Raw genomic sequence first — 11,565 nt, forward strand, 5'->3', positions numbered from 1 at the left:
TTTCAAATTCACGTGATCACGTGTTTTTTTTGTGATCACACTGTTAATTAACAAAATTCTCAATTCACAAGTCTTCACATTCACAAAAATTGGCATGGTGACTTGAAGAAGACCGAGAGGCTTGGTGAGATTTGCCCACTTGGATAGCTTTGTTGCCCGCCGTGCCCCAGTGGGATACTTCAGATACCCAGAGGACTGCGGCTCCGGCGGTCCTGCTTCTTTGTCCGGCGGGCTCCCAAGGTACCTATATATAAGGCCCCTAGGGGACCCATTCTATTCACAATTCTAGCCTCTGAGTTTACAGGTATCCAACCAAAGAGTTTACGGTATCGAACCAAAGAGTCCTCACAAAAAACAAAGAAAATATGGTATAAATTTTAGTTTAATTTTGTAAGCTCTTTTACTATTTTGTCTTTAAAATGATATACTTTTTTTTAATAACTATTTTTTTTTAGTTTTAAAAGTAGATTTCTATTACTTTTCACATCGGCATCGGTCCTAATATTGGGGCCTCCAAATTTTGGCACCAATAAGCAATAACAAAAATTAAATACCAAACTCCACAAGAAGTACAGAGGATTTCTTTTACGCCATCGGTTTGCAAGATTTCTATCTCTCCTCTCTTATGCTATGCTTTGTGCTCTCTAATATTGTCTATATCTTCTTCCCTTATAATATTTCACTATCAAGTCTATACTATGTGTGTGTGTGTGTACTAGTCTAGCTGTATGTAATTGGATTTTGGGAGATATGGTGAGAGGTTGATAGGTATGTGTGTGAGCAAATTGGAATTTTTGTTGAATAAACCGTTCTTCAAATCTTCTCCCAACACCAACCCACCACAAATCTCATCCTCACTTGTGGAGCGGCGATAGATAGTGGTGTTGAGAGCTCATTTACATCCTAACACTACAATTCAACTAGCAAGCCCAATATTTTTGCATTTTTGAGTCTCGATCTATTCCATCGATGGAGATTGTTTTGACACTCAACAGCCAATTTGAGAGACTCAAGTTATCTTTGACCTCATGGGAGAGTGCGGAGAGGCCTTCCTGTGATTGTGGTATCCATGGCCCTTCTTCACCATGGTTCATGGTCTGCCTAGATGGAAATACCATCCACCAGTGTGGTTGTTTTATCCTTCCATTCGTAGCCCACTGGGTAGCTTTTTGACTATTGGAAGGATCTTTTTCTTGGAAAAGAAATGCTAATCCTCCATAGGTACGCATAGTTCCATCTCAACAAATTGCAAAACTGGAGAATTTTCCAATGTAAATACTCATACAAATCCAAGGGGAAGTGTCCCATTGCATGAAAGAGCTCTTGAGACACTCATAGATGTATTTGATCTATTCAAAACGATCCAAAAAAGAGAATTATAGCTTGAACTGTGTTTTAGTTGTAGGTTTAGGATTTTGCACCTATCTATAGGATAACACTAGGGAAGCCTTAATCTGGTTATACAAGAGTTTTGATACTTGCCATTGACCAAAATAGAAAATTACAGCATGCTAAATTTCACTTATAGCTCACTAGAAAGCTTTAAAAATGCAAGGAAATTTCTCCTAGACTTGTACTTTTGTTTGAAGTCCTTATGCTGCCAAAATTGGATTGAAAACTTTCAATCCATGATTTCACTGACATGATCACAACCACATGATTATGTCAATAACGTGAGTGATCACACATAAATAAGACATGATCATGTTAATTCTTAATGTGACTCTCATGGTAACCTGCAAAAACCACCAGAGCTGGTAACCCCATCGGGTATTCTTTGGGACAGCTGAGAAAATATAAAAGCCCGATAGGCTCATCTGTATTCAGTAAACCTCTATTATCTTTGGTTGACTAGGCAAATCCCTAGGGATTGTATCCTAGTGCCGAGTACAATTATTCATCCTTGTGAATCGACCTAAGGTTACATAGTCACATGTCCTTTATCTTGGCCAAGTATGATTCTTGATATGGTAACCACTTCTAAAAAAAATTAAATCCTTGACTGAAGGAAAAGGTACAATGCCAAACAAATTAAATCTTTGAAGAGTCATGCTCATTGCAACGAAGCCACTGGTCCATAAAAAGGTTAAAGTTGGTTTTAGAAGATGAGTATAGTCAACCAATGAGTAGTCAAGGGTTGGATGCCCTGTACTAGTGTACTGGGTATATAAAGATCCTTGAAGTCTTGAATTTTACACTATCAAATGTTTGAATTGATGTACATTGTTTGTCACTGCACAATATAAGAACTATAATCCTGAATTGGGTGAAAATAGCTTTTATATATTTAATTGAATTTCATAAGTCGGCTACAATCCTTTTTTGGGAAAAAATTAGTCCTCAGTTGTGTAATTGTATTGAAGATTTCATAGTCTTGTTTTATGCACTGGTTTAGATAGAGAGTGCATTGTGTATTGCAAAATATTGTTAGTGCATGAGATGGCCAATCATATATATTATTGCTTTTGTTCATGTTTTGCAAATAGTTATTATCACTTCAATGTATAATTTGATTATTCTTGTTGCATGAAAAAATAGTTGAGCACATTAAAAAATCCTAAACCTCTATATATATGAGAAATGTTAAGGTTTTAGACGCGTCTTATTGTCTGCAAATTGCAAAGGGTATATAACTAATCCTCATGTTTGTAATTGCATTGAAAAATTCATAGCTTTATTGTATGCATAATGTCAGATAGAGAATGCATTGCAATGTGTAAATTTTCTCACAACATACGTGGTCGATATGTGGATTGACAAAAGTGAATTGCAAATTGCACAATGTGTAAATTTGATTACATTCTTAACAAAGATTTTCAGTTTTAATATATATTTAAAAGTAAAAAATTGTTTTTATAACTGAATATCTAGTTCTTATCTCTTCGATTAAATTCAAGTAATGGAGAAAAATGTCGGCACAAGTGCAAAGAAGTCAGGAAAGGGAAAAAAAAAGCCCCAAGAAAAGAGTCGGAGTTTGCTTACAACTTATGCGGTCAATTTATGGAGTGGCAATGAAAATTTTGCTACACCACAAAATCAAGCAGGGCTTCATGTATTAGGGACCATTTTTTGGGTAGCTTTACAAAGAATTATAAAAAATGTGAGCATCCTTAGGTGACTACAATTGCAAAGTGTTTGAGAAAAGAGGTCGCCAAAAAAGGTTCCAAGAGACAGTGGGTAGAGAAATCTATTATGTATGCATGTTAAGAGTAGCCAAAGTTAACTACCATTCATGATAATCTCATGATGACATAGACCAACCCTATAGAACAACATGGGCAAGGAGAGGAAATAACAAGAAATTTTCCTTTTAATCCGCACAATGATGGTGGACTTGGGAAAATGCATCAAAGATCATTGCATCAAAGCTTTTGAACGCAAATGCTAGAAGAAGCCCAAAATACACTTGCAAAAGAATTTTTTTTCACTAAGAGTGCATTAGTCATGTTTGATAGCAATCATTGGAAACATGAATGGAAGAAATTTTGTGAGTTCGGTCCTAGATTTTCACCCCCTTTGTATCACATGATACAAAATGATCTCTTGGAAAAAATTTACATTGAATTCAAAGAGCGTGTTTCCAAAATGATTCTGAGAAATATATCAATTTCAAGATGCACAATTGTCAGATGGTTGGTCTACATTACAAGAGGCTATTCATATTAGCGACGCTCACACAGCGACGCTCAAAAAAAAAAATCCCGGCGTCGCTATGAGCGTCGCAAATTTCTTTGTAAATTTGCGACGCTCATAGCGACGCCGACTGGGCTAAAAAAAATAACCGAGCGCGCCCAAAAACTCAGATCTCAGATCTGAGTTTTTCGGCGCTCTCAAGCAAGGAGCAGGTAACGCTCTCCCTCACTCTCTCTCTCTCTCTCTCTCTCTCTCTTTTTCTTCTCCACACACACACACACACACACACACACGAGGAGAGGAAGGAGAGCCAGGTATGCTCCTTTCCTCTCCTCATTCTCATGTTCCCTTCCCCTCTTTCTCTCTCCCTCTCTCTCTCTCTCTCTCTTTTTCTTCTCCACACACACACACACACACACACACACACGAGGAGAGGAAGGAGAGCCAGGTATGCTCCTTCCCTCTCCTCATTCTCATGTTCCCTTCTCCTCTTTCTCTCTCCCTCTCTCTCTCTCTCACACACACACACATAGTGTTTTTGAGAGAGAGAGAGAGAGAGAGTACAAACAAAAACAAAAACGCACACACACATACATAAACAAAGAATGCACACACACATTGAGAGAGAAAAAGAGAGAGAGAGCATGCATAAACAAAAAACGCACGCATTGAGAGAGGAAAAGAGAGAGAGAACATGCATAAACAAAAAACGCACACATTGAGAGAGGAAAAGAGAGAGAAAACATGCATACGATCCAAAAAAATGCACACACATTGAGAGAGAAAGAGAGAGAAACTAATTTAACGTCGTAGGAAACTAATTAAAATTAAAAGAACTAAAGATCTAGCCGACGAGGAGTTGAACTCAAGACCTATTATTCAAGAGGGAAATGGCATAATCAATCTATCATACTTGGCATGGGTGATAGAAAGGTTATACCATTTATCTCTTTTTATTGGCACACACATCCACACACGCGCACACACACAAGAAGAATAGAGTTATAACGTCGTAGAAAACTATCTTAAAAGACGTTAAAGATTAAGTTATATGTAGACTTACATTAAATTAGATTTAGGTTTATTTTTAACTAGATTTACGTTTATTTACGCTAGATTTAGATTTACGTTATATTAGATTAGATTTAGGTCTCCATAGACTGCGATGCCTACATGAAGCGGGTGAAGAAAGCCCTCAATGGAATATAGGGTATTGCTGCCTTCACTCATGGTGGGCTCCGTCGATCCAAAAGTACTGGTGAAATGTCTTCAGAAGATAGAGAAGAAGGTGGATCTTCAGGGCGGCAAGAGTCACTACATCCCCGACACAATGACCATCTAGACAACCTCTAGTCATTCAACAACAACTTCAAAGTTAGTAACAAGAGCAAGAACGGTCTAAAGGGCCAATTGCTGTCGTCAGATGTGGATGGAGATGAGGCAGCGTCACCGTCGGAAGTTAACTCTCACATCTTCAGTGATGAGAATGCCAACTCTTGCCGAGTTATGTGAAAAATTATGTGTTAAATCAGTTTTAAGGTTCTTATAATCCCTGTTAGTTTAGTTCTTTGTTTTTAATATAACATAATTTACGTTAGATTTAGATTTATGTTATATTAGATTAGACTTAGGTTTATTTAGGTTTACCCACACACACACACACACACACACACAAGAAGAAGAGAGTTTTAACGTCGTAGGAAACTATCCCAAAAGACGTTAAAGATTAGGTTAGATGTAGACTTACGTTAAATTAGATTTAGGTTTATTTTTAGTTAGATTTACGTTTATTTAGATTTACGCTTATTTACGTTAGATCGAGTCCACGCAAGAATTACTTACGGTTTAGGGTTTAGAGTTAGACGAACAGTGAAAAGATCTACTGTGAAAAGATGTTAAGATGCTGTGAAGTGCTACAGCTAGAGAAGAGGCAAAGGGGTTTTGTCCACTACATGCAGTATCATGTAGACGTGGGTGTGTAGATTTCTTGTACCCACAAATATAGGTATTGACCAATAAAGACGAGATTATAACCCGATGGTTCTGATCTCCGTGCACCTCTAGACCGAGGTGTGCGGGGATTGGACATGACTAGAGAATGTGAGGTAAAGAGAGAGAGAGAGAGAGAGAGAGAGAGAGAGAGAGAGAGAGAGAGAGAGAGAGAGATAAGACGAAGAATGCCAATAGAATATTAAATTTTTTGTCCAGGTTATAAGTTTTTTATCCTCATTATGAGTAGCGACGAGGATGTGGGACCGTTCAACCGAAACACCTATCTCTCAACGAGGGTCTTATGTCCTTGTAATCAATGCAAGCATGCTGTGCGACGGACAAGACGTGTTTCTTTGCAGCACGTTCGTGAATTTGGCGAGTTCAATCCATCTATTATAGATCGAGTTGTTGCCAATTATAACTCGTCAGACTCTGACGCTGGCCAACAAGCAGCAAACTTGCAACCCAATAGACGTGTTCGCAGGCGCTTTGGTCAAGCAGCATATGTGAGGCCACAAGATGTAGCCTCTGACAGCTCGGGGGATGATCATGCAGAGCACATTCCCAACGAGGCAATGTTTGAGCCCGAGATTGATGAAATGATCGAGACGATCATGGATTCAGAAAGGCTTATCTATGATGATATGAAAAGTGAAGCCGATACGCCATTGTATAATGGAGCACGTATGTCTAGATTGAAAGCACTCCTAGTTCTTCTCAACATGCAGGCAAAGTTTGGATGGAGTGACACTAGCGTCACAGCGCTTTTCAGGTGATCTATTACAATTAGTTTACTTTAATAAAACTCTAAATGTATAATGATCTGATAGATTTTTACACGACTGTATCATATTTTTATGTTGTGTAGATTGCTAAAAGAGCACATACTACCAGCTGACAATGTGATGCCAGATTCCCGAGATGAAGCAAGAAAGATTTTGCGAAACTTGGGGATGGATTACAATTCTATCCACGCTTGTCCTAATGACTGCATTCTTTTCAGAGGGGAATACATAGACATGGAGAAGTGTCCGAAATGTGATTCCGAAAGATATCGAGTAGATCTCCACGGGACAAAAATTCCACATTGCGACATTTCCCTCTGCTTCCTCGCATCAAGCATTTCTTCGAATGTAAGTCCATGGCCACCCTAGCATCATGGCATGAGGAGAATAAATCTTCGGATGGTGTGCTACGAATTCCTGCAGATTGCGTAGTGTGGAAACATATAGATGGAACATGGTCGGATTTTGCCAGGGAAGCTCGAAATTTGCGCTTAGGCCTGGCTATGGATGGCGTAAATCCATTTGGTCAAAGATCAACATCTTACAGTGTATGGCCCATTGTCATCGTCAACTACAACATTCCCCCGTGGTTGACTACGAAGAAGGGGCACCTATGGCTAAGCTTGATTGTGCCAGGGCGATATAAAGTGGGGAATATGGATGTGTATCTTCGTCCACTATTGGAAGAGCTACAACAATTGTGGATTGGCATAGAGGTGGTGGATATGAGCCGACACACAGGACGACGGAATGCTTTGATCAGAGGCATTCTAATGTGGACCATGCATGACTATCCCGGGCTAACAGAATGCTCAGGTGATCTATTGACACTCCTCACTCAGACACTGTAAATCTTGTTTTTCCCATAGTTGATCTATTATCATGTGTATACATGCAGGGCTTCAAACAAGCGGATACAGAGCATGTGTCACATGTGGACCTAGACTGAATGCACGTAGGGCACCCTCACTGAAGAAGCAAATCTACGAAGGTCATCAAGCGTATCTTCCAGAGAATCATGTGTTACGCGACGGCTTTTTGGGAAGAGAGCCACCAAGGATGTCTGCACAAGCATGGTTAGAGCAGAAGGAGATGTGCGATGACGGATTGCCTCCAGGGATGAAGAGACTATCTCTATGGTACGAGTTACCATACTGGCCCCGACTCATGATCAATCACTTGCTCGATCCAATGCACATATTCAAGAATGTGGGTAATCTACTATGGGACCATCTGACCGGCAAGAAAGATACTTTGGGAGCCAGAGTTGACCTTAGAAATGTGGATCGTATGGAGTAATATTGGCTGCAAACAGCGTCTGATGGATCGATAAAACTCCCTAAAGCACCATGGATTTTCACAGGAGCCCAAGAACGCAAAGTAAAAGAGACCATTCAATCTTTGCGGACCCCCACTGGCGTAATGCACTCGCTCCAAACGTGTTTTACTAAAGAAGGAAAGCTTACCGGTTTGAAGTCACACGATTGGCATAAAATGTGTCAGGTACGTTCATAGTGGACTTTAATATCATTGCATAAAATGTGGACTTTAATATCATTGCTGCACATACTTTACAGTTTATTTTACCGGTTGCCATTGAGGGATGTTTGTCTCTCGACATCCGTAACACAATCTACAAACTTGCAAAGCTGGTGCAATGGATCTCACAAAAGGAGATCAACGTAGACTCCATACCATTCGCCAAACTAAATGCTGCGGAGCTTGTGTGCATGTTTGAGAAACATTTTCCTACTACAATGCTAACCATTCAGGTGCATCTTCTTGTTCACATAGTTGATGAGGTGGAAATAGCTGGCACAGTTCATTCCAGATGGATGTTCTTCTTAGAGCGTTTCATGAAAACGCTTAAGGGATATGTGCGTCAAAAGGCACGTCCGGAGAGTAGCATGGCAGAAGGTTGGTTGGTATCAGAGTCCCTAGTGTACATTGGAGAGTGGCTAGACGGATTTGATAAATCCCGGGACACGCTATGGCGAACCATAGATGATGAGCGCATATCTGGGATTGTCATGTGCAATCTCGGTGTTGAGAAGAAGATGACGGAAGATCTAGAGGCTAAAATCAATCGATTTTGCATGCTTCACAATCCAGTGATGCAGAAGTGGATTTCACAATATGAGGATGCGAAGCAAGAGCGACAAAGGGCACGAATCGAGTGGAGACGGGGAAGACGACCACCGATGCACTATCCAGCGGTTCTGGAGAGCCTACCAACCTTCATGAGCTTAAGATGGTTGCACAACCAATTGAAAAGTGTACAACAATGCGGTGACGAAGTGACTGAAGAAGAGTGGGAGTACTCTCGGGGTTGCGCGACCAAGGTAAGTTTGCAATGTACGACTAGCAAGTGAATTTATTTATAAACGTTTGAACGGCCACTCATAATCTTTGTTCGTTGTAGTATAAGTCATACACAGCAGCATGGTGTAAAGGTCGACATTTTAGGGTGGAACGAATCGACAAAAAGCGTTTTACTCAAGATTGTGGAATCATGGCAAAATTTGAACAGTCTAGTCGACGACGTTCCTCTGATGCAGATCCTGTGGTGGCGGAACTCACTTACTTCGGCACGCTGCAAGAGATTTTGAGGATCGATTACAGAGGATTTTTTGTCGACTTGTTCGACGTGCAATGGTTCAAGATAATCATGGAGGGTCGCAACGCTACTGTGCATAGAGGAGAGTCTGGTTTTCTTGAGGTGGATTCTACTAAGAAATGGACTGACCTAAGAGACACTTTCCTACTACCCGAGCATTGTGAACAAGTAAGTATGTAAATAGTTAACATCCCCCTTTTACAAGTTATGTGCTTGAAAGCTCTCATGTAAGTTATGTGGCTCTGGCAGGTAATATTTCATCCTACAAAGTCTACATCAAACTGGTGGTACATCATAGAGGTAGCCCCTCGTAGTGCAAGGACGTATGAAGGCTACCATGTGCCAATCACAACGACATCAATGGAGGAGATCAGAGAAGATGCTCAATCAGAAGCCGCTGCGGTGGTGCCAGACGAGCATCAAGATGCTACTACTCTATATGGGGTGCATGCAGAGGAGCTACAAAATGAAACAGAGGATATGTGTTTAAACGGAGAGCTCTATATAGATATAGGAAGTTATGCTGAGTTATGCGAGGATGAGAGAGAGATCTCTTAAAGCCACAAATATTGTATTTGAACAATTTTGCTCCGTGTTGTAAAAGCTTGGCTCTCTAAGTACCTTCCATGGTGTATAACGCTCTTTTCTACTCGCGCTCACATCTTTTGATTGAAAATTCTGAGTTTTCGACTTGCCTCTTCTATCACTCAATTCATTGCGTCATTGTATTTATATGCGTCATTACGTCATTGTATTTAATGGTCTTTGCGTCATTGTCTACTCTATTCATTCAATATTAAGTTTAAATATTCGTGTGTTTAATGCAGGTATGGATGATGAGGAGTTTCTTTCTTCTTTGTCACCGCAGCAGAGACAGTGGTACGTGGAGCGTCATCGCTCTGGCGCATCATCGCGCGTTCCTACTCCATCCGCATCTCCCTCTCTTTCGGAGCATTCGGCGCGCTCCGAAGCTTCGGCGTCGACGAGACGAGCTTCACACTCGTCTAGACACCGGCGCTCTAGTGGTGGCGGTGGCGGTGGCGGTTGTTGTGGGGATTCCGCCACCGATGCCTCCACACCGCCTCGTGTTCGACGAGGCTCTTTACCCTCCCCTTCTTTGCCCGTCCCCACACCAGCCACAGCATTGCCATCTACGCCAGGTTTTGCACGACTGACTGTTCCTAGAAGCTACACACCTCTACCTACTCCGCCAGGAGCCACCCCACTCGACACTCCTCGCTTCGGGGCCCAGACGCCGGTGGAGACACCTGACGTCCGTACCCCCATCGACACGCCGCTAGAGACCCCTGCCGGGACACCCAGGTTCACGCGTCACCGGCCAGAGGGCTTGCCTTACTCCGTCGACATCAGCGGCGGCATCATCATGGATGATGACGACAAGAAGGTGATCTCGCGCATGCGTGGTCTTTGCTCTCAGCTGTTTAGACACTACATAATAAACAAATGGAGTGAAGTACCAAGTGATTTAAAAAACAGAGTCATCAGCATACTTCATGATGAGTTTTCCGTTCCAACACGGGATCAGCGCTTCAATGAAGACCTGATGAAGATTCGAATGCGCGAATACTGCAAACACAAGCGTTCCGAAGTGCAAAAAGCAATCAAGAATGGGTGGAACAGGCCAGATTGACTGGCCAAAGAAGATTGGAAGAATGCGAAGAAAGCAGCGCGCGAGAATCCCGACAAGTGGAAGCAACAAAAGGATGCAGCCAGAGCGCGAGTAGAGGCAGGGAGCTCGCACCACTTGGGGAGCGGTGGATGGGCATCATTTGAGGCCGATTTTGTAAGTGTTTTCACATTGCTCTTTATGTTCGATAGTTTAGGGTTTATGAGTTTTTTAATTCTAACATAATGAAATCTTTGTATGTTTTGACAGTGGTCGATGACAGGACGTGATCCCACACCGTACGAGCGCGAGTACGCAGGCAGGAAGGGCTTAAACGCACTGATGGACATTCTCAGTTCTCGCGGCGGCATGGTTAGTATTAGGGTTTACTCTTTTCTATTTTTTTGTATTGTTTTATAAATGTCGTTATATGTTTATACTTACTGAAAGCTGTCTTATTGTCTTTTTTTGCAGAATCCGACAGATACGCCGCTTGGACGCGATGAGATGTCTGACTAGATGACGTCAGTTTAGCCGTAGCTAGATAGCATTAGTTTAGGGTTTCTCATAGCTTATGTATCATGAGACGGATTTTATACGTCTTTTTGAACCATGTATATTATTACATTTGTCACCGCAGTTCCTTTTGCCAATCAATTCTTTATGCCTATGATGTTGTACAATTGTCATTATTACATTTGCCAATCAATTCATTTTGCCTATGATGTGTACAATTGTCAATTTTGCAAACAATGCGTCTTGTGGGTGACTATTTTGGGTCTATTATCTACCCTTGCACTTTTTTTAAAAAGTGAATCAAGTACAATATGGTTGATGGGTGGCAGGGCATTCAATGCCCTTGAATGCCCTGCCACCAAAAAAAAATTCTCTCGAGCGTCGCTATAAGCGTC

The 11,565-nt window shown here is 41.3% G+C and overlaps 1 protein-coding gene across 1 annotated transcript; it reads left to right on the plus strand.

The window, feature by feature from the left end:
• Positions 1 to 969: 969 nt before the first annotated feature.
• Positions 970 to 11,173, plus strand: LOC147433943 (uncharacterized). The gene is made up of 4 exons (XM_086489557.1): positions 970 to 1,063; positions 10,689 to 10,831; positions 10,925 to 11,026; positions 11,129 to 11,173. Exons 1-4 carry the CDS (start codon positions 970 to 972, stop codon positions 11,171 to 11,173), a joined length of 384 nt encoding a protein of 127 aa, XP_086345683.1.
• The last annotated feature ends 392 nt before the right edge of the window (positions 11,174 to 11,565 follow it).

The sequence above is a fragment of the Adiantum capillus-veneris genome, chromosome 19 (genome assembly GCF_014529385.1).
Source record: "Adiantum capillus-veneris isolate H3 chromosome 19, ASM1452938v2, whole genome shotgun sequence".
Lineage (NCBI taxonomy): Eukaryota > Viridiplantae > Streptophyta > Polypodiopsida > Polypodiales > Pteridaceae > Adiantum > Adiantum capillus-veneris.

Bases quoted from the DNA above. Each gene is read 5' to 3' on its own strand.
- LOC147433943 (XM_086489557.1), top strand. From the start codon at position 970: ATGGAGATTGTTTTGACACTCAACAGCCAATTTGAGAGACTCAAGTTA. The intron at 10,832-10,924 runs GTAAGTGTTTTC...ATGTTTTGACAG, and splicing joins CATCATTTGAGGCCGATTTT to TGGTCGATGACAGGACGTGA. The intron at 11,027-11,128 runs GTTAGTATTAGG...CTTTTTTTGCAG, and splicing joins TCAGTTCTCGCGGCGGCATG to AATCCGACAGATACGCCGCT.